Source organism: Coturnix japonica, chromosome 12 (genome assembly GCF_054131305.1).
Source record: "Coturnix japonica strain WE chromosome 12, WE-NBRP24, whole genome shotgun sequence".
Lineage (NCBI taxonomy): Eukaryota > Metazoa > Chordata > Aves > Galliformes > Phasianidae > Coturnix > Coturnix japonica.
The window spans coordinates 9,828,186-9,851,615 of record NC_140674.1 but is presented as its reverse complement, the minus strand read 5'-3'; the positions used below and the strand labels follow the sequence as shown (position 1 = coordinate 9,851,615).

At 44.4% G+C, this 23,430-nt stretch overlaps 2 protein-coding genes across 6 annotated transcripts in view; both read left to right on the top strand.

Annotated features, from left to right (window-relative positions):
- The window catches only part of DNER (delta/notch like EGF repeat containing), a 96,797-nt gene extending 94,829 nt beyond the window's left edge, over nt 1-1,968 (top strand). The window contains exon 13 of the mRNA XM_015871494.3: nt 896-1,968. Coding sequence (XP_015726980.2) covers nt 896-1,007 — 112 coding nt within the window. The 3' untranslated portion in view covers nt 1,008-1,968. The remainder of the gene's footprint in view (nt 1-895) is intronic.
- Nucleotides 1,969-9,788: 7,820 nt separating this feature from the next.
- The window catches only part of PID1 (phosphotyrosine interaction domain containing 1), an 82,298-nt gene continuing 68,656 nt past the window's right edge, over nt 9,789-23,430 (top strand). For 2 of the 5 annotated variants that reach the window (XM_032446699.2, XM_015871488.3), the window contains exon 1: nt 9,789-9,892. In XM_032446699.2, the coding sequence (XP_032302590.1) occupies nt 9,863-9,892 (30 nt within the window). In that variant the 5' untranslated portion in view covers nt 9,789-9,862. Of the gene's footprint in view, nt 10,080-10,745; nt 10,784-14,748; nt 14,811-23,430 lie in introns of those variants that run through there. The other 3 variants (XM_085512910.1, XM_085512912.1, XM_085512911.1) reach the window with 3 other exon arrangements.

Genomic DNA, 23,430 nt, shown 5'->3' with positions numbered 1-23,430 from the left:
CCTGTAATTGTAGTCTGAACATAGAAGACACTTTTCTACATTCAAGATGCATTTTATATCTTAACAAATAATCAGAGTAGTGATAGATGGTCAATGCAGTGCAAAAGGCACCTTGGCAAGTTCTGGATGTGCCAGCACAGGAACTTCAATTGTATGGCCACAGTTCTCTGCGCTCTGTTGCATGTGATATTTTTTTGAGATTAGAATGTTTGTGTGGCATTGCAACAGCTTCCCTGCTCTTAGTTTTGTCAGAATTGCTAATGGTGTGCAGGATGCTGATAATTTCACTGAGCTTCTCAGTTGGATGTCAGGTGAGCAAAACCTTCAAGTTACATTTTTTAATGCTTCGTCTGTAGCATTTGATTCATTGCACTACTGTTGCATTTCCAAATGCAAATGTGACATGGTTATCTCTGATTTGTGGTTTTATTTTGTTCGTTTTGTTTTGTTTTGGTCGTTAAGTATGACCTAACCTTTATGTAGTTTAGGGAGGGTTGTTAGGAAAGGCTTCACAATAAAAAAATCTAAAAAAAATATCTGGCCTTGTAGTGAAACTATGTCAGTTTTACTCTCAACTTCTACAGTCTTCTCAGATTGTGGTACTGCTGAACTCAGCAGCTGAATTCCTGCAGAATTCTTCTGGGTTATTGCATTATCATTATGAATACTATTATGATTTGATAATAATTATAATTAAAAACAATGAGTGGATGCATACGTTTTTGAAGTTCCAGTTCAGATAGGTAAACATCTGTAATTCTGGCATGTTGCAGTATAACTTAGGATTTACCTAGGTGCTCTGGGTTGTTGCTGACAGCATACCATATCTCAGTGGGTTGTTGCCATTAATGTGTTCATACTCCCATTTGTCACCAAAACTTTCTTTTGTTTCCAGGTTTGGCAAGAAATCCCGACCTGCAATGTACGATGCAACCCCCATTGCTTACGAAGATTACAGCCCCGATGACAAACCTTTGGTTACACTGATTAAGACAAAAGATTTGTAACCTAGTGTATCTTTTTTGGATTATTTTTCAAAAGGATGGGCTACTAACCTAATTTAAATATTTTTAAGAAGAAAGCATAAGTAATTTAAAACCATTAGATGCTTCAGAATTTTCTGTAGAATATTTAAGAACCAATTTTCTGCAGCTTTTAGTTTGGAAAAATATTTTAAAACAGAATTTGTGAACTTCATGAATTACATTTTAATGTACCTTGAGCTCTATAAACTATAAGCTTATGATAGTGTGTGCTTTTTTCTTGGTAGACACTATTACTAAACCCAGATGAGTTTCTTGTGCTTGTTACAGAACAGAAAACAGTAATTAATGAGGAGTTCTTTATGACATGTCAGTGCCAGCTTTCTCAGTAGAGGTAGGAAAAATGTGAAGCATAATATGATATATAATATATCCATTAATTAAAAAAGTCTAAAATGTTTGTGTTGTGAAGAAGAAACTAGTAAAAATTATTACTCCTAATCTGAATGAATTAGCTTTTGCCTTATTCCATGCATGGATAGATAGCCTATTTCTCCATTATTTCCTGAAAGTTGCTGGAACATACTCTTGAGTTGATGTTTGACATTTTTGTAATAGTATTCAGGCTAGGCCTTGTATAATAATTAAAGTGCCTCTTGAGGCAAAGTAAGGGCACGATCCTTTAAGCATTGAAATCAATGAAAAAACTTCCATTGACTTCAGTGGACACGGGATTAGATCCTGCAATTGGACTGAATCTATATTTTTCTTTAAAGGTTGAAGTTTTTTATATTGTGAGTAACCTAAGCATATGGTTTGAGTTGTTTGTTGATGTACAGTATTGTTTCATGAGATATTGTGTATTTCTCACAGTGCTTCTAATTTAGGATCAGTATGGTTTATTTGTGGCTGTATTTGATTGCTTATGGTCTTCTTAAAATTCTCGCTTATTTCAGAAAATATGGAATAAATGTTATCAAGTGAAGATGGCAGCTGTTTCTTTGGTTTTTCTTCATTTGAAAATGTTGCCTATAAATATGAAAGGACATGGATGTATCATGTGCTGTAAATAATGCCTGAGAGGATATTTCATCTGTTAATAGCCTGAAAACTAAAAAAAACCACGGGGGCTTTATTGACAAGGCAGGTTATTTTGGCAGAGGTTAGCCTGGAGAGTGGCAGAAATGTAGAATTATGTGATATTTCCGGTGAGGTAATGTATCTGTTTGAGCTTTCAGTGTAACGTAAAGGAGTGACAAGGCTTCTTTGGCTTAGGTTTAAGGGATGGTAGAAGGAGAAAGTTCAGGTTCAAATCTGCATTTGGCTTAGTTTAGGATGATCTACAATGAAAAGCTCTGTTTTGTTTAGTTCTAAAACTAACACCTGTTTTCAGGTGGAGGGTGTAGTAAACCTGGAAGTAAAACTTGTAGTGAATGGTTTTAGTAAAACCACTCTGTATGACAGAGCACAGCTGAGAGGATTATTTTACTGTTGGAATGGCTGGGTGGTTGAATATGTCAGCTGATGCTAACAACATGCTGTGTTTGAATTATATAAATGCCAGATGCATTTCTGAAACCCAGGATGCTTTTCTCAACAAGTCATATCTGCTACCATGTGCTTCCTTGTTGGCACAAATCAAGAACTATTTGTTGGAAGCATAAAGAAACTAGATTTAAGCCTCCCTTGCATTCTTCAGGTGCAGTTTGCTGGGATAAGGGTTGTGGATTTGCATCTGTCAGCTGTCAGGCTGTCAGGTTTTCATTGTTTTTCCAAGTATGAAAACCTTTGGTGGTGGTGACTTCCAAGTGACTTCCAGAGCTGCTTTAAGAATGTCTGACAAAATGACACAATCAGAAAGAACCTATACCCAATGCCATTTTTCATATCTTTTGTTGAACAGGGGCAAATACATCTGACTGATCTGCTAATCATACAGAAAACAAATACTTATACTTCGATGTTTTTGTCCCTTTCAGTGGTGAAATTAAAATTGATTTATCTCTGATTTATCTCTACAAATCTCTGCAAAGTATGGAAATAAGCAACTTGGTAGTTCTAGGGAACATACATACTCATGCACCGTATTTTACAAGGGTGATTTTGCAATGAGCAGTAGCCCTTCTGCATATAAATCACACCTTTGTAGTGATTCTTGGCCATTCTGTATTTCTCTCAAGTGACTGACCTGAAAGATAAGTAATTTGTAAGGAACTGTCAGCTTGAAGCCTCTAGCTTCTGTAAGTAAGCCTGTGTTTCCTGTGAACTGTGCTTTGAAAATTACCTTTCCTCCTTCCAATTTACTTTATTGAACTCTGATGACATGTTCTGCATGCTCTGCGCCTGTATCTTTGCACTTCAGAGATGTTTGTGAGGTGCTGCACTGCCTGCTAAGACAGAGCAGCCCTACAGCCCAGAGGGCATAAACCTGTCCTAAGATTTCATCCCAGCTTGGAAGCTGCTAGAACAAGTTGGTTACAGTGCCAGATCATATCTGTCTGAGGATAAACATGCATGGGGACATGAGACACTGGTTCCTAAAGCAGAGGATGTTCTTTGTTAACTTATTTGTTTGCTTTTGCATAGAGAGCAAATACATCTATATAGCAACCCTAATTGTACCCGAGAAAAATTAAAGCTTCAGCCTCTCTTTTAGGTCTCATCTCCAAAGCATGTGCTTTGGGCATTTGCATGTGCCCTGTGTGAGCTCCAAAGGGGGTATGCAGCTGTCCCTTGGGTGCATGTGGCTGGAGAAGCCCTGATGTTCAGCCCAGCTTGTGGTGCTACTGGGAAAGACTTGATGTGTGGCAGGCATTGGGTGCTGCTGGAAGGTGAAGTGACAATCTGAACTATTGGGCTGGTGAACTGGGTGGAGGGTGCGGGGTGTGAGCAAGTGTTGCAAGCCTTCATCAGCTGCGTTTGTTCTCAGCTGGTGCTGCAATAATGCCCTGGAAATTGTATCTTGTGTCCTCAAGCCTATGAAACCAACACATAGAATCTTGACTACAAGTCTCTCTCATCAGCAAATCTGACCACTGCAAATTTCAAGAAAATGAGCATCAGGGCTATAAGGCTAATTTTCACGGGTGGTAAAGCTTCATTTACCCCCACCACTTTCCAGAAGATTGGCTTTTGCATCTCTTTGGAAAAATAATGTGTAAAGTAGATTGCCTCTTCAGTGTCCTAAAGTCAGCTTATTTCTTACACCACGATGCAGAATAATTTCTTTCAAGGATTTTGTATCCTTGGATGTGCTATCCCTAATGTCTTATTTGTGGTCTATATGTGATTTCAGTTCCTCCTATTATTTTACTTTGAATGTATATTTTACTTGTTTTCCCTTTGTATTGCTTGTAATGGAGCCAGTCTGTCAAAAGAAAAGGGGCAAAATCTCATGTAAACAAGGAACAATCTGCTTTTACTTGTGCCTATTATGTCATCCCACTTACATCTTACCATGAACTTGAAATTGTTGTTTTTCTACATATAAAAGGCAGTGACCAGGTATTTTTATCTCCTGTACTAAACACACTGCTTCCCCTTTTCCCTGTATGCTGTATAATCCTGTGCGTGATAGGGACAAAGCCTGGAGGAGATTTTGAGAGGACTGGTTGGGTGTGGAGTTAATCAGTTTTCACGCATTTCATTTCCACTCACAGATTGTCTTAGAATTCCAGGGTGGTGCCTTCATTCCTCATAGCTTTGAGGAGCTGTTATGTTTTAATACATGTGAGATTTAAAACAGGGAAGTAAGCTAGCAGCAATGGCAGACATGCCAGGTTGAAATCAACATGCCTCACAGTTGCCATTTACTTGGTGATATGTATTGTGGAATTTGAAAGTTTTCAAATTTGGAGTTATAGGTTATTGAATGGTAAATATGGCGATGCTTCAATGAATCTTTAGAGTTTCTTGCCACACGCTACAACACGTCTGTACAAACCGGTTAGCATTTTCTAGGTTTGCTCTAGTTTAAATGACTCCTGTCTGAAGTTGAGCACAAAATCTTCTAACAAAGCAGTTATCTGACCCTGGTAGTAGGGCTGGTGTTGCCCATGTTTTTTCAACTGTTTTTCAAGAAACTCTGATTTTACATAAACCATGTGTTGTTTTTTCCCCTCATTTTCCATCTGGCAGTATCTCTTAAGAAGGACAGAAACTGTGGGCAGGGAAATAATATCAGTCCTCAAGTTAATACTTAAACATGTTCTTCAGTGAGAAGCAGCTCAGCCCTGAAACTTCTGAGGATTCATTACATCTCTCCTTTTTGTTTACGTGTTACCTCTGATTTAGATCCCTCTTCTTCAAAATTCAGTGTCATGGGTGACTTATGAGTGCAATTTTCTGCCTAACATTTTGCAGCGGTAGTTGGCAAATCCCTCAGCATGGGGATGTGTTTCTTATTGTTGCACACCGAAGAGGCACACGACTCTTAAATCACTTTAAAAAGACAATGTTTAATACATTTTCTGAAAGGAAAATGCAAATTGTATCTCATAATGGATAACAGAATTATCTTACAAGTAGATTTATTGCTTGTGCACAAACTGAATTGGCTACATGACACTGGCATTCTAAGCAATGGAGGCACCAAGCCCCTTCAGCCAGCCAGCCTCTGTCTGTTTAACCAGCCTCTTGCTTTTAGCTTGATCCAGGTTCCCAGATGGTGCTAAGGGAAGCACACCCTGGGTTGCTTGTGCTGAAATTTAAGTAGGAGCTTAATGAAGGACAGTTGAGATTTGTTGATTTTCTGTTAATATATTTTTTGCCTCTTCTAGGATTGAAGAAGTTTTACTTATTTAATAGAGTTCATACTTGAGTTGCAAAACTCTGTAAAATCCCATGTGAGATATTGATGGCATCAGACTGATACTTTTGGTGGGGGTTCTGCATTCCCTCTGGTTCCCAAAAACTCAGAAGGAATTTGAGCCCTGTTACATTACCAAACACAAGAGGCTGATCCCTCAGCTTCTCTGAATGGTTTGTAGATCTGTATTTACTGCCTACAGAGCTGTTTGCCAGCAAATCAGTTCACATCAGCCCAGCAACATGTGTTAGAAAACTTCCTACTAATCAGTGCAGTGCCCGAGAAGGAAGTAGCTGGAAATCGTGAAATCTGGATGACACTGCAAACCATTTTCTTGCTGCAGAGATGCTCTGCAAACAATTTCAACCACAGATGGTCAAAAGTTTATTTTCTCAGTAAATTTTCTTATTCTGAGGGGATATCCAATGCACATAAGATTGATTCATTATTTATTTATTGCCTGTGGTTCTTCATTCCCTTTTGTAATTCCGCTGTCTTCAGTACTCTCCCTAAAAGCAGCTTCTCTGCATATACACATGAGTGTTTTGTTTATGTTGCTAAAAATCAGGAGTAATTCAAATTAAGTACACAGCTTCTCATCTGTGCAACTCACAGAAGAGTCATGGGCAGGAGCTGTGAGCAAGTCCTGGCCTTAGCTTAGGGTAAAAGTGAAGTGGGGTGACTGTGATCTCTGAATGCGTTTCCAGAGGGAATGTAATAAATAAGAAAGTATTTAATAATCATCACATGTAATTCACAAATAAAAACAGTAATATCAAAGGTGCACAGAGCCGAATGGCTCACTGAAGTCTCACTTCAAATTCTTATGCTCCTAGAATGGAACAGAGATGGAAGAGCCTGGCATGTATCAACCCAAAGATTTTGTCTATCATATTCTGCTATTTACAAGATCATGTGACAGCTGGACTTGAGATTCTGTGGGTAAGTTAAGGCAGAACTGGCTTCTCAGTGGAAACATCATGGTCCTCATGTGGCAGCCTGTGGTTGGCAGCTGTGCCACTGTTGGGTGTGCTCCCTGTGGGGATGAGGGCTTCTCCTCCTGTCCCTTCTGCCTGCTTTTCACAGTGCCCTCCCTAGGTTGTCGCCACCCCCAAACTGCTCTGTGCTTTGGCTTTCTCAGGCTATGGGCCTCTGTTTTCCTTGTCTTCATCCCTGCTGCCCCCTCTCCTCCATGAAGACTCCCTCAGGCTCTTCCCACCCGTGGCACAATGCACCATGGCTCAGCCTCTCCTGCCACCATTGCTGTAGATTGGCAACTGCCAAAATCACTCAGTGCCCCTGCCCTGCCTTTCCCCTGTCCCTACATGTGCCCCATGGAGCAGTTCATGCATGACCTGCAGCCCCTCAGCCATGGCCGTCCCTTGCTGCTCCCTCCAGGCTTCCCTGGCTGCCTGTGGCTCACACTGGTGTGGCCTGAATTCCCTGGTTCTGGCATGAGGCTGTGCAGCACAGAGCCAGGAGGTGGCTGCCTGACCCCTGCCAGTTTTTTGCCCTTCCCCCTCTGCTCGGCCATTGCCAAAATCAAGGAATTCAGCCTTTTAAAGCCCTTTGCAATAAGCTGCACCTGTTGGTTTGCCTTGGTTTGATGGCTTATTGGTGTGCTGGTGCTTTTAGGGCCTGTACAGTCCCCCACAAAAAAGAGGTGATGGCAAATACCTTCTTTTCTATGGATGAGGCCAAAAGGGTTAAAAAAACAAGCACTGGGTACCACAAAACGTGGCCAAATAGATTCCTACATAGGCATCACAGCCAAGTACTTTCTTTTATTGATTTATAAACCCAGACAGCTGTAAAGCTACCCTTCAAGCTGTTCTTGGGCAAGAAGGTGGGGCTGATGGGTCCTGCAGGAGGGTGGGATGGTGTCAGCTGAGGAGGTGAGCAGAGATGTGGCACCAGTATGGCCACAAGGACACCTGGTTCCCATAGAAACCCCAGCAAGCACTTTACCAACAAACTGGTGACTGGGACCTCATTACACCCGCATGCCTGGTGCAGACAGGTTGGAGGACATGCTGTATCCAAACCTGAACAATCTCCCTTCCTTCCCTGGGGTACTCACTGCTGCCTCCGTTTCGCAAATCATTAACACCGCATTGCTTCAGGTTTATAGCATCTCCCCGTGCTGCTTTAAAATACTGGCACAGAGGCTGATGAGCCACACACTCTGCGAGCAGAAGCAGCCCCAGCTGCACTGCCACTGGTGGAGCTGCACTGCTGCTCCCACAGTCATCCCAAAGCTCCTAAATAATCAGAATAAAGATGACTGCTGAAATTGGTGGTGCTGCACTGTTGGGATTATACGCAGAGCAAGTATGTAAATAAATTTCTCTTTCAATTTACCAAAGCAAAATACTGAAAGGCAACCAAGGACCTTGGAGATATGTGATCTGCATTTTGTCAGCATTTGAGTGAAACACCCTCGCTGCTGAACTGCTGCTGAATAGTGGCCATGCTTTAGCTCCTGGGTAGGGAATACAGAGCCAGATCTATAGGTGCTGCTGCATCTATTAAAGGGCACATATATGCCATTTAGATGTCACTGTAATTTAAGATGCTTTTCAATAGCCACCAAAGCCCACAAGTGGCCAAACTCCTCAAAGCCCAGATTCCTGCTGTCAGCAGCCGTCTCGTGCCCCATGGATGTGGTGCTGGGGCCCAGCCTGGCCATGTCCTCCCTAAGCAGCACATGGGTGCTGGTTGTCCCATGGCCAGCCTGCAAGCACACATGTTAACACCAGAGCTGGGAATCTCCAACCTGGTGTTTGCTTTGCTGTCTTTTAGTGCTGAGGTATTGGCGTGAGCTGCCCGGGGAGGTGGTGAAGTCAGTGTTGTTGGAGGTGTTCAAGAACTGTGGGGATATGGCACTGAGGAATGTGGTTATGGGCACATTGGGGATGGTCTGACAGTTGGACTAAATGATCTTAGTGGGCTTTTCTAACCTTAAGGATTCCCACCATAGGCACAAAGCTGTTAAAACAAACAAACAACAACCCTGTTTCAATTGATTTGATGTATGGCATCCAAGCATCGGTTGCATAAACACAAAACATTTTTTAGGAAAAATATCAGTGAGTTCATATTGATTGTTGGTTTATATCCTTCATCTGCACAAGAACGATGTGTTTGGGAGTAAGTTAACAGTGTTTCAGAGTGTATTTCAGTTTTGGAAGGGTGTCATTAATTGCAGTTTATTTTTGTTTTCAGCTGTGTTGCTATACAGCCCTTATACTGGGGTGTGGGATGGTCCGAACCAACAGCTTCAGTAATAAGAAGCCACTGAGAGAGAGAAAATGTCCCAGAATCACTGGAAAGATTTCAAATTCATTTTGTGAAAGAAAGTGAAATTGGTCTCATTGCATCAAATACCCCTTTGAAATGGGAGACCTTCTGTGGCCGAGGCGTTTCTGCCTGATGGCCGCTGGGACCGACCCGGTAATGCACTGCAGCCTTCACAGAGAATTATCTGAACTCATTGCGAGCGGAGAAACTCGAGAATATGGCACGGTAAGAGGAAAATTAATAGAAAAACTATCGGTATCTTCTTACGAGCACATTCTGGAACACGGCACATCCTGGAAATATTAATTCCCACTATTTAGGCCGGCTGGGCACAGAGCCGCTCTAATGCAAAACAGCTCAGATAGCCCATAAAAATGATGCTCGGATTAAAATATTAGAAAGTGTGGGTAAGAATGACCTCATGTCGGTGAGGCCGTGACATGAAGTCACCCCAATTTAACCGATCGCTTCCTGAGCTCTGCCCCAGAGGCTGCACCTCCCGGCACGGCCGTTCCTCCGTGGTGCAGCGCTCAGCCTCGAGGGAAGCACCGCGCTCGACCCCCAGCGGCTCCGCGGGCGCTGCCAGCTGCCGGCATCGCCTTCACCGCCGGCCGCGGAGCCGCTGCTGCACGAGTCCGCGCGTGGCGCCCGCCCCCGCGGCGGCCACGCGTGGGAGGAGCGTGGGCGGAGCGGCGGGCGGAGCGCGGAGCGGAGCGGGCCGGCAGAGCCGCGCTAGGCGCCCGCTCGGCAGCGCCTCCCGCCGCCCGGCACCATGTGGCAGCCGGCCACGGAGCGGCTGCAGGTAGGAGAGGGAGGGGTGGGATCGCGGGTGGGCGGCGGGGATGGCGGGGCGTCCTTCTGCCGCCGCACCGGGACTTCGCCGCAACTTCTCCCTGGCCCGCGGGGGCCGTACTGTGCCGTGCTGCCAGGGGGCTGCCCCGCTGCCGCCGGTTTCTAGAGGGGCTTCGGTGCTGATCGCCGCGGGCCCGGTGGGTTTGGGCGCGGCCGTGAGCAGTACCGGGCAGGGTGGGAGCGGAGCGGGGCCGGGGGTGCGGAGATGGACGGTGCGACCCGCCCGGCCAGGAGCCAGCTCTGCCGTCTCTTGATGTCTGCTTTTGTGCGTGTCTCCGTGTAAATAAAATCGTGGTGAGATGCGAGACGGGCGCAAAGCGAGGAGAAATCAAACTCACTTTGCGTCGACTTGGTGCAGTTTGCAAAGCAAGTGTCTGCTGAGAGACGAGCGGACGTTCCGAGCAAGGTCTGAGTTAGCTGCGTGCCGACAGCAGGTCCTCACTGCGTCGGCAACTGGAGCGTAGAGTTTGCTCTGACACCCGCAAGCAGAACATTGAAGGGTTTGGTTTGAGTTGGTCCTAAAGCCAAGCAGAGCAGGTCTGTGAGCTGCCATCACCACCAGCTGGGAACGGGAGCACTCATTTCTCTTGAATGGCGTACTTTTCTCTGAGATGAGGAACTTGATTTTAGTGGATAGGAGCGATGGTTTGTGGATTTCAGCACGAGTGTTATGTAAAGGCACTAGGAGCAGTTTGTTTCCCTGTGCTGGCCAGAAGCCGCTGGGTACCCCACACAGGCAGAGAGGTGACCCAGTGAGGAGCAGGGAACCTGGACCTGCTGTGCAGCCGCTGCACCTGCTGGGGAATGGTGCGGGGGAGAGACCCGAGGCTGCACGCAGCAGGTAAGGTGAGAAAGAAACAGAGCAGGGCGATGGAGAAGGGGAACACCGGGTCGGTAGTGATGTGGTGCCTGGGTCGCATGGCCTGGCTCCAAACCCCTTTGTGCACTCTGATACTAAAACTGAGGAGATTCAATGTAGCAAACAGGTGATACTGTCAGCACGAGCACTCAAGGCGAACGAGAATGTGCCCTGGGTGGCCACTGCTTTGCACCTGTGTGCCGTTTTGTTGGCTGGCTCCAGCTGAAGGGTCTGGCCAGCCCAAGTCACCCTTAATGCTGAGTTAATGTATGTGCAGTTCTTGTCATTGGGAACTGCTGGGAAAGCATGTGAAGAGCTGTAGGTGCCATCAAAAAACAAGGCAGTGTGATCCAAACTTGCAGTTTTAAATGATGTGTTTGACTTCTGCCAGTTTCTGGAATGGGAAGAGGGGAAAGTCTTGGAAAGCTGCAAGAAGGCAGCCTGTAGGAGTTCTGCACTCAGACAAGAGGTTAAATAGCAATATAGTGAGCAGTGGGCAAAGTGAGTGCAATGCGTGCCACCAAGGAGGAAGGGTGCTCTGAGTCACTGGCATGCGATCTCATAATTGAAAGTTGGATCCTCAGCCATGTACACACGAGCCAGAGTTGCGTGGGCGATAGACTAATATTCCCAATTTGTTTGAATGCCTTTTTCTGTTCCGTTTTTAATTTGAAATGCTGTCATTTGAAGTAGCTTGATGTCTGTGTCTGTCTCCAAGAAGACCTGTGTTGCACATCACCAGCCTGGCCAGAGCAGCTGGCAGCACTGCCCGTCCCTCCCACGGGGAGTTGTGCAAGACCATAAATACGTGTGTTTTTCCCCCCTTCTTTCCATGTCAACATCTCAGTGCAGTTTCAGGTGTCCCACGTTCTTCTCCTTGTCCCAGACTGCCCACATGATGTGAAACAGATCTCTGTGCCACCAGGGTGCTGAGTGGGGCCCCTGCTTCCCTGTCATGAGTAGGGAGGGTGCTGAGCATGGGATCTTGACTGCTGCAAGGGTTTCTTTGGGTACTGCAGTACTGGGTAGAATTGATACCTTGCATTCTGTGTTCATGTATTCTACAGTTACAGTTACGCTAAGTTACAGTTAAGCAGCTCTGTTCAGGGATGATTATAGCAATTCCTGCACTGTCTTTTATAAGTTGTTTATCAAACTGATATATGAGTGCAGGAACTGTGGAGCAGGGGCTGCTTCCTTGATGTTTTCATGCATTCTGTATGATGTCATTGTGACCCAGGTGCATCTTGCATCAACCTCCAGCTGTAGCAAACTGTAGTTCTGTTATTAGTCCATGCTATAGCACCTTCTAGTGTTTGAAGGACATTGGACTTTTTACATGTTCTCATGGTGAAAGGACAAGGGGGTATGGCTTTAAAATTAAAGAGGGGAGATTTAGGTTAGATGTTAGGAAGAAATTTTTTACTTGGAGGGTGTGAGGCCCTGGCAATGCTGCCCAGAGAGCCGTGAATATCCCATCTCTGGTGGTGGTTGAGGCTGGGTTGGATGGGGTCCTGGGCAACTTGAGCTGGTGGGGGCAACCCTGCCCATGGCAGAAGGGCTGGAGGTATATGATCTCTAAAGTCCCTTCCAACCTCAGCCATTCTATGATTCTATAGCTCTGTGCTTAAAAAAAAAAAAAAAAGAAAAAAGAAAAGGCAATGAAAATATTTTCATCTTTCTCCGTATTTCTTTTGGCCTGGTTCAATACGAGAGTGTCTGAGTTGGCTGTGGAAACGGCTGCCTGGGTCAGCCCTGCCCTTCCTGCTGAGGACAGCTGTGATGGGCACCTGCCTTGTTCTGCAGGCATATAGTGGTTGTTTGTTTCTTGTGTGTGTCTCCTACCTCTGTCCTTCACAGCGTGTTACAGGACTGCATGTTTCTGGTCTGAGGCTTCTCATGTAAAATATACTCCAAATGTACTCACTCCTGTCAAGTTTCATGGTTTGGGCTGAAGTTTTTTGGCTTTGTCTGAGCACGTACAAAAATCTCAGCAGGCTCCCAATGGAATACCTAATGGAATTCAATGGATTTGAAGAATAAGCAAGAAAAATGTAAATATCCAGATTTCTGGAATTTCCTGGAAGATACAATACCAGTTTTCTTCAGCAGTTCCTTCCCTTTCCCCTTTTGCCATTCTTTCTTCTTTAGTGATATATCAATCACAGGTATTTTCCCGTGGTATGCTGTGGGTATCAGCATGCTCTCGTGAGGTACTTAAAAGAACTATGATCTTTCCATGCTCAGTGTAAAAGAGACAGTCTTTGTGTCTCTTATGAAAACTTTTCCTGCTCTCATTTCTGCAGTAGTGTTGCTGCTTTGTGTTCAAGCAAATACTGGGGGAAAGCTGTAGACATATGGGTGCCCCATCTGCCAGAGCCGGCTCTGGGATGCAGTGTGCATGGTAGGGCTTCTCGGCTGACTTGGACTGCCAGGCTCAGCCGTGGGTGCCCTGTGCCATCTGTGCGTGGGCTTGTCTCAGTATTTGTGGCAGAGCACCATGGTGGTCATAGGCAAGGCTGCCTGATATTTGTCTTAGTGTGTGTGGTGATGTCCGTGGTTGAAATAAAGCCGAAACTCTTCTGAAATCCTTATTTAAAATCACTTCCAAATGTACCCTCCGTGCCTGCTTTGGGATGTGAGGGTTGCGGATGGGATTTTGGAGCTGCTGGCCACAGTGCAGCTCCTGTGAGGGCTCAGAAGTGTTTTTTTGAAAACAACCAAGGTCTTAGGAGAGTTCCACTGGCCTGTCTGCTCGATGACTGGTATTTGCTTTGAAACCTAAATTTTCCTGGAAGCTTGATGCCAGACATTGTTTCTAGATAATAAATCCCAGGGGGTGCATAGTTTCCAAGTTCAGGCTGTCCGTAAGCCCTGTTTATAAGTCTCTCTGCTTCTCTTAGCACATGTGGGCAGAGGATCGCTGTGTCCAAGTACATTTTCTGCAGGAGCTGGAGACACAGCGGTGCTGTAACCCTGGCCATCCCTGTGCAGAGCTGTGCCAAACCCTCACTGTAGGGATGGCTCTCGCTCCTGCCCTGTGAGTTGTACCGCTGCTGGGTTCACAGAAGCAGCGTTGCCTGCTCACATTCCACGTTGTGCTGCTGCTTGTTTCAGATGCTTGGGTGAATGGTTACCTCTGGCTGATGAGTTGCTTGCTTCCTGCCCTCTACTGCTGGAGGGGCAGCCAGAGAAACCCCTTGTCCCTGCACTCCCACACCATCCAGCAGCTGCTGGGGCTGAGTGGTGTTTGTGTATGCAGCCAGGTGGGAATTCTCCCTGATCACCTGGAAATCTGATCCTCTTACCAAAGCCAGAAGTTTTGGGCTGTTTTTGGGTAGAGATTTAATAGCACATGGCTGCAGTGTTTTCTCATACTACCAGAATTTATTTATTTCATTAAGCACAGTTCCCAGTGTTTTCTAATGCACTGTGAAGTACAGCGAGAGGTGGTTGCAGGTTGCTGGGTGTGACAAAGCGAGTTGAGTGATATAAGGCAGGATGCAGGGCCCTTCTTTGCTGGGGCATGTTTGACTCCTTGTGCTCAAAGGCTTAGTTTGGTCATTCTGTAACTTGTGCAGCTCTTGCAAAGTCCTTGGGAAATATGTTTCCGTGGAATTGCTTTCCAATCATTTTTGAGTCTCTGATGTTATTTAACTCTGCATCGTTTGGGCACAGCAATAAAAACTCAGCTACTGATTAAAGTAGGTGTAAAAATAGGTGCTGGGGGTCTTGCTGCATGCTCTCTGCCCCCCTTGAACACCACCTTCCCATGCAGCATTGCTTGCTTTGCTACGATTACCCATATGGTGCCCCATAACCATGCATTTTGAATCTACTGGTATATTCAGACTTAAGGATGGCAGACTGTACCTAAATACATGCAGATTATATGCCTCCACTACCGCCCAGGGTACACATCAAACACCTTTCCTGTTTCAGGAACACTGAAACCCTTCCCTGAAGAAAAACCAGCTCTGTGCAGAGCGCAGTGTGCGATGGCTTCCAGGTAATTGGGTTGCGGTGTGCATGTCTCTGCCACCAGTTTTATGGCAACGTCTCTGCATCTGCTTAAACGTAATGTCATTTTAGATGCTATTGGTGCTTTCAATTTAACTTCTCATCTTGCTTTTCTATTTGCAGTGTTCAGATGCGTGCCTGCTGAAAAATGCAGGATGCAGTCAGTCAACACTGTTTTTTTTCAAATTTTTGCAGCATATGGAATAACTCCTCTTTAAAACAAACACAAACAGATTGTAAGTGTAAAGCACACAAACAGCTGTCTAGACAGAAACTGCTGCAAGACATGTATTGCAGGGCTGATACTACTACTGAACTCTGGTTTTATTAAATATTATGTCAGAAGGAAAAAGTGAAAAGTATTTGAAATTTAAGCTTGAGTCATGTGGATGCAAATGTTCAGGGAGTCTCACAGCCCAGTGTTTTGGCATCATATAGCTTCAGGAAATCTTTCAAGGCATCAAAGTTTTTATACCAGTTTGCTACTATAACTTTGCAGCAGTCAGAGATCTTTCAAACAAAGCTCAGTGAAATGCAGCGAGCTCATCTGGCACCACTTAGCCCGGGCCTTTTTTCTGCGTTGTTTATTCTTTGTAGCAAATGAATGGCTCTGGAAAAATGCTAATTTTGGGAAGCATTCTATGACCAAAAGAAAATCAAAATCAGCGACTGTTTTGAGGAAGGTCCTTTGGGAAATGATCAAGGGTTCATTTATAGTGTACTACTAGTTTCTGTTTATGAAGCTGACAGCCTGTTTGATGACCAAGACAAATAAAAAGAAAAAAAAATAACAATAAAAAAAATCAATGGTTTCCTTGAAGAAAGGCAGTCAAAGCCCAAAGCATATTCAGTCTAAATAGTTCTGGATCTTAACTGCTTTGTTGTGTTGTTTTTTTTTTTTTTCTTTTTTTCTTTCTGTTCCTTGATGGCGGTCAGTAGGACAGTTATTAGCGGAAGGTCCAGAGCTCTGCCATCGCCTTCCACGTGTGGTCTGCAGCGGGCAGGCCTTCAGTGGGACTGCAGGGGCTTCGTGCTTGGGTCTGCATGGTGGTGGCTGCTGGGTGAGAGCCCAGCCTGAGAGCGTGTGGATGTGGAGCTGGAATATTCCTTCAAGCAAGATTTAATACTCTCTTTCTTTTGCACAATGCTTTCATGTATAATAATTGAACTTATTTGCACTTCAAATAATAGATGGGAAGCTACAGGTGATGTTATTATGCTGGGTTATTCCTGATTAAGTGCATAAAACACTTTGAGCAAAGATTTTCTGTGTGGGAGATTGTAAAGTGTGAAAAGACCAAACTTGGCCTTTCGTGATTTATTTTTCTTGCTGAATATTGAAAATGGAAAATCCCGATGCACAAAATCTTTGAGGGATAAAAGAAAAAAATAATTAAAGTTGTGTATTGTGTGTAGGAAGTTTTCCACTCCGAGGGCACTGAGACCCTGGGACTGCTGCCCAGAGAGCTGTGGGTGTCCCATCCCTGGAGGTGCTCAAGGCCAGGTTGGATGGGGACTTGGGCAGCCTGAGCTGGTACTCCATCTAGCAATCAGCATCCCTGCCAATGGCAGGAGGTTGGCACTAGCTGATGTTTGAGGTTGCTCCCAACCCAAGCCATTCTATGATTCTATGCCTTTTGATATTTGATATCTCTTTATTTTGATGATCGCATTTCAACAAAATTGCACACAGACTCAGAAGGTTGATTTTGATGCTCTCATCCTTACTTATCTCTGCACTTCGTTGCTGGCTTCTGAAGTGTTGGTCTTTGCGAAGAACCTCAATGCTTGTTTTTGTTGGCAGCCTTTAAATGGTAACTGTTTTTTTTCTGACGAGCCAGTTATTGTTGGTAATAGCTCAAGTGCAAGTTGGGAAACTTAAAATTCTTTGCCATGCCTGCCATTGGCCTCTGTTCCCTCACAGCCTCCCCTGCCTTAACTGTCACCCACCTCACTGAGGGAGCAGTTAATGACTGAACTGTGCTGTGAGTGCAGGCTTCTCAGCGCTGTGGCACTGAAGCTGCTTTGCCCCTCCGTAGTGTTGGGTCTGTGCCTTGCCGGATGGTTTTCAAATGGCTCCTCACGTGAAAACATTTTCTGCAGATATATTTGGTGAGAGTTGCCAAGAGCACTGAAAACAGATAGAAAGTTAATTAAATGTCCTGGAGCTCAAGTTGTAGCTGCTTCTTTCTTCCTGCTCCAGGCTCCCTCTGGGTTTGAGAGATGGATATTCCATAAGTTTTGTTTCAAGTGTTCAAAATGACCCGGGAGTATGTTTCCAAGTATTCAGAGCCTCTGTTTGGGGCCAGGCTTTTCCAGAGAGCTTTTTACCCAGTGGGCTGAGCTCTTCTGAAAGCTTGGCCACTCATGTAGTGTGGTGCTTTGCAGCTCAGGGCTTGCAGAATGTCAGGGGGCTGAGTGAAGTTTTCACGGGGTTGTGTGTGAGGGGACTCGGGCAGTGTTGCCTCCTGGTACAAAAGCAGGCAGGTCGACATTTCTCATCTGTAACAGTTTTAAGGCAGAGGTGAACCCAGACCTAGAAGCACTTGCATATATGTGTGGAATGTAAAGTGAGATGTTTCTGTGATGTTTGCCTGTCTTGCTTATTCTGAAGTATCCATATTGCTTTCTGTGTGTCCAGTTCCAGCAGGTTGAGTGACAATAAATCAGTTGTAACTATATACAGTTGTAACTATAACTTAGAACAAAAAAAAAAAAGTAGAAGCTTGAATCTTGTCTTGGTGCCTTTTAGGAGGAGGCTGTACAGCATGGATCTGTGAAGGCTTCAGTTTACACAGCTGGACTCTGTTGTTTGGGTTAGAATAAGAAGGAAGGATATTCTGAAAGTTTTACACTGTTCTTCTCTACAGTTTTGCTGAAAGGAGCCATTGAGCTTGGTACTGTGTGTTTGGGAAAACCCTGATAGTAAAGATAATGTTGGTGGCTCCTGCTAAGAGGAGCCTTGGAGCAAGCAGCAAATCCATGGACTACTGCCTAAGCACAGCCAGGTGTGGTTTCAGCCTGCACCCTGCCCCACTGCCGCTCCTGGCTGGTGCCTTGGGTTTCCCCTGAATGTCAGCATGGTTTCCTTGCAGCGCCATCACTTTCTAGGGAGAAATGCACCTACGCTGTGGCTGGTGAAGGCTGATCTCTACAGATAGCAAGATGCTTGTCTGTCTGTTCTTTGGCTGAGGTAGGCTGTTGAGGGCTCAAGAACAAGGTGAGCATGGATTTAGGAAGAAGAGGGCTTAATCCCTGTAAAATTCTTTGGGAAAATCATAGGAACAACCCAGCTAGGAAATTGGTGAGGAGAAGAGGAAAAAGAACTAATATAATTTGTGAGATGGATGTCATTTACAAATCTGTTTTGATGCAGACTTGACGGTTTGGAACGTACAGAAAGCTATGGGTTTCCTTGGGCTAAGTGCTAGCAGGATTTGGTACTCTGCTCATTGGGGTATTTGGGTATCTGTTTATCTTCCGCAAGTCTGGGTCAAATGAAAACAACATTTATGTTCAGCTCTGAAGAATGTAACTCCATAAATTTCACTTTACATATGTTCTTAGTGTTTTTTTGGAGGACCAAATTCATCCTGCAAGAAGACCAGGTGCTGGCCAGTCGTTACCCTAGCACCTGGTGTGTGTGTGTACCCTAAATGAGGAAGAGCTCAGGTGCAGCAATGCCAGATTAGCATTGGAGCATGCCATTGAGACCAGCTGACAGCAGCTGCAAGCTGATTTGAGATACCTGGTTTGGGCTCTCTGGTGTTGATGGAATGTCAGTGCTGAGGTCTGTGGAATGGATTCTATTTTCTGCAATGTTGGGCAGTTTGCTTTGATAAATCAGTGCTAAATCACTTAGATTTAAGAGTGCGGTCTTATCTCAGCACATAGGGATATGCCTTTGAATCCATTAACTTTTATCTTGCCATTTGCGATGGCAATATAACTTTTCAATGGTTTATAGCGAATGTTAGGAAGTGTTTTCCTTTGAGTGAATGTTTTGTTTTGATTTTGTGCTTAGAGGCACTTGAGCCCTGAAGCTCGGTTCTGGGATGTGTAACATTTTCAAAGGGCAATGTTTTAAGCTTTTATCTCTAAAATCCTGACTTGATATGGAAGGAAGAATTCCACATTTCTAAAGGTTGCAGGAGCTGCAGTTGGATCCTCCTGCTGCCTTTTGCTGTCTTCCATTTCGTCTATCTAGTTGCTTTAAAGCTGGATGTGTCTCCCTGTGCCTCACCTCTACAGTCCCACAGCTTCTGGCTTGGGATGCACATTTCCAAGGAGTCGCCCCATTGCAAGGAAGTAGGGTTTTTGTATTGCTTAACATTCTGGCTGAGGAATTGCACCCCATGGGCAGAAGAGCTGCTGCTGGGTGTCTGAGCCCAAGACAGGGCTGCAGCGGAATCTTAACTGGTGAAGATGGCTAGGCGTCTTTATCAGCATCAAGAGAGGCTTTGGACCAACATGAAATGCTTCATGGGTATGTGGAGCTGTTGCGTGTATGGCAACTGGATTTTCTTTTGTGGGGGAGGTGCCAACTGGGGACCAGTGGGGCTTGGGGACGGCCTAGCCCACAGCCTTGTCGGCAGAAACCTCATTCTGGAGCAACTCGGTTCTGGCTGGCTATGAGAAACACAAATATTGTTAAATGATTTCCAGAGGGCTTTTATGTTGTCCTTTCCATTTAGGATTTTTATTTCTCAACAGCAGAAGTTATTTGTGGCTGCTTACATGATATTAGAAAAATAGCCGCATGCAGGGAGGAGCATTAACCGGGGAAATGTCCGTAACTGGTTTGTGCTGAAGCTTACTATGCCGGCTCTGAAAGTAACAGTCTGACCTTTAGTTTCTCTGTTATGGTTTAAGGGTTTTCTTACGTGTACGTGAAGTTTTCCAAGATAAACGAAGTGAATGTGGTTTGGCATTTAAATCACCGATGTTGTATCAAGCTAGAGAATTTCAGAAGCCATTAATGTCTAAATATATGTCATTTTGTTCATGCGGGGATAAACTTTGCCCCTGTCTATCTATCTGCGGATCTTTTTCTGGTCCAAATTCAGATCTTGATAATGTTGGAATAAATCTAAATGGCATTGCTAATGTCAGTGGAGCTGCTCTGGATTTCTTCTTCTTTGAGAATAAACTGTGTGTGTATTTGAGACCATCCAAATAGTAACTTTTTTTTAATTTTTTTTTTTTTTATTTTAAGTAGATACATGTGACTGTGAAAGGGTTCAATGTCTAGGGAAGCCAGACTGAGCGTTTCTGTATTACTCCTTTTGGAACGCCTTATGTTACTGAGGTCATTCGCGACTGAGCCCTGCGCTGTTTGGATAAGGGGCTGTTACATATCCGACCGGAACATCTGTGTCATGCTGTGAGCTTGGAGCTGTTTGCTTTGGGGCGGGGGGGAACCACTTCATGAAATTTTTGTGGGTGCGTTAATAAACCTGGCAGTCACTCAGCTCCTCCCCTCTGTGATGGAAGGGGACGTGGTTTGGGGTCTGCGGGTGCTGTGCTGGGTCCCCAGGTGCAAGCTGGAGCATCCCTGGCTCTTTGCCCAGCTCCTGCTGTGCCCACGGCTGCCTCCTGCCCTCCCCAGGGCTGTGGGCTGCCTTCAGCAGATGTTTTCAGGTTTCAGTTGAAAAATGTTTTTCTCATGTGTGAATACAGTCTCTCTCTGATGCCTTTTCTTATTTTCATGTTTTCTCATTAAATTTTCATCTGTTTGTTTCTTCAAAGGGTTTAAAATGCCAACCCTGGTTTTCCTTACGGAGCTGAAGTTGGTGAGCAGTCTATCTCAACCTGAGAGAACCAGTGTTCTAATTCTTTCTTATTCTCTAAACTGTATGAAGGATAATAGGAACGTGCTGGTGTATTCTTCCCTAATATTCCTAAATTGAGCTGGTTATTTTTTTAGGTTAATTTTTGTAGTTATTTTTGTTTGAAGACATCTTAAAATCTGGTCTCTTGTGTAAGTTTTGCAACTCAATATATAGCTCAACAAAACCAGACTGAAATGTCTGCTTTCAAAAATGATGGCACTGTACATGGCTTCCCTTATAGACAGTGAAGTGATGCTGTGAGTTTTGAGTCTTTTAACGAAGCTGGTCTTTGTTAATCATTGCAGCTGTGCTGCAGAGCTGTGGACAGCAGAGCTGTTATGGCTGTCTGGTCTTTTCTGGAAAAATGAGAGTAGCATCTTTGTAGCACCCCAGTTAGTAGGTGTCAACAGGCAGTGGTATGGGTTGATTGAAGATAGGGAATCTTTCATTAAAGCTGTTTGCACTGCTCTGTGATGTGCTCCTTGGGCTGGCTGCTCCACAGGGGTTTTTAACCTGATCCTGTGTACCAGCAAAGGGCTTGCTCTAGGAAATATTCAGTGCTGTTCTGCTTTGTACGCCTGGAAGTCAACGGAGAGCGCAGCTTTTCTCATTCATCGTTGTATCTTGTGAACTAATTGTAAGCAAGTAAAATAAAGCTAGAAGAGAGCATGTGGAGTCTAAGTCAGTTCTCAGCAACATTTGGACCAACTCATCTGGTACCGTGCTGTTTTTCTGATGTGATTTTACTGAACTTCCATGTGGTGTTGAAATGCTTTGTGTCCATCTGCTGGGATCTGGGACAGACAAAGGCTGCTTGGCCCTCATCAAAGGAGCTGCAATGGGAGTGAGGTGATTTCAGGCAGTTCCAGTTTCTAATGTGCATGTTTTGATTAATAACTTGTTAACCCCCTGTTAACCCCGACACCATGTGGTTAGAAGCATAAATATTTATTCTTGGAATGTAGCTGTAGATACGTGTTAGGATTAATGCTAAATTGTTAGTATTTAGTACTCAGTTTAAGTAATATCAGTTAGTCAGGCTGCTTCCTTTCGTTATATATATGCTTTTTAATTGGTAAAAGATGTGTGCACAAACAGGGTTCAGATGGCCAGAGCCTCCGGAATCTCATTATCTTAATTGAAAAATGTCAGCCTTTGACATTAATAAATGATTTAGCTAGCACATGATTCAGTCACTGGGGAGAAATGAAATTGGCTGTTACAGCCATCCTTCGCTTCTAGATGATAATGATAAGCTACAGCCCACGGCTCTTCAGAATTAATAGCTCAGGGCTTAGGACATTATTTTCATATATTAGAACATCTCAATTTCATTACATTTGGTAACATTTTATTCTGGAATATCGTTACACAGGAAAAAATAATCTGGAAGGAGTGCAGGGGACATCCTCTTGGATGCTCAAATACTGTTGTTCAGCTTTTTACAGTCAGCAGATGTGTCACCAGTGTTCGGCTTCGTCTTTTCCTTAAAATCAAGCTGTGTTGTTTCTGTTGCCCACTGAGCAAGTCCACTCTTTGCTTACTGGAGGAATTGAGTTGTGTGGATGATGTGTGGGGAATAGCTTTGTGTCACACTACTGCAGTAAACAAGTAACTAATTCTCATCCAAGTGTGCTCTGTGCATGGATTTTATGATGTCTTCTGGAAAAGAAAATATTTTTCTGTCTAAAAAGCATTTCCTACCCAGTGACTGCTGTAAAAGGAACAGCTTGAAGATATTTCCTGGCTGAAGGGAAGGCTCAGTGCATACTTTCAGTTTGCCATTGTGGTTAACATCAGTATGTGTTTTTCTGGCACTTCTTGTTTTCTCTTGTTTTATGTACCCAGTGTTAATAAACAGAGGTACATAAATAACCAACCTGCTGATCTTTTCTTTTGGTACCACTGATGCTGAGATTTTGCAAAGGGCAATCTGGAGATTTAGCCTCCACTCTGGTCCTGCGTGAGATCACTGGTAAAACACTGATTGCCTCGCTGCTCAAGCTACTAGCTTGTGTGGCTGGCTTTTTGTCCTTTGGTACTAGATTAGTGCAAAATGTAGCAGTGGCATATAGGAGGAGGTAAATAGGTGAGGTGAGGGGATGTGTGCCACCTGTTTTGGAGGCCAGCCAGAGCAGATAAGTAGGAGTTATGTCCCCAGGTGCACTCAAGTTTTGAGCAGAGGGGTGTAGACAAACCGTGTTTTGCTGTCATTTTGCTGTTGTGCCATCCTGCAAATGACTGCATCATTTCATGCCTGTTTTCCCTGCTGAACCTTGGTGGAGATGTTTGCCTCCTTCTAAGTCATGTGTTGCGTCAGCCTGACCCTCATAGTTGGGGGCTTCTTTAGAGCCTTCTTTTGTAGATGTATGATTATGTGTGATTTTCTCTTAAACCATTGATGTTTGTTGTTTTTTTTTTTTTCTTCCGTATCTGTTAGTGTTGTAGGCAATGTCTGTAACAGTGATTCTGAGATGCTCAGAAACCTGGAGGCAGATTCCTAAATATATTCATCTCCTGCACTCTTTCAGTTCTGACTATTTTCATACTAACAGATGTGTGAAACCCATGAATACATGCTGTAAATTTGCTCTCCTGTGTTGCTGAACATCACTTAGCAGCTCAGGCCTGTGGGTTACCCATGCTCTGTGTGGTGGTATGCGAGTGCGCTACTGTTAAATGATCGCAAATCTGGATCTAAAGCAAGCTGCAAATACAAAAGCCCTGCCAATCGGAATAATGAAAGAAGGGGAAATGCTGAAGTATAATAGTAAATAT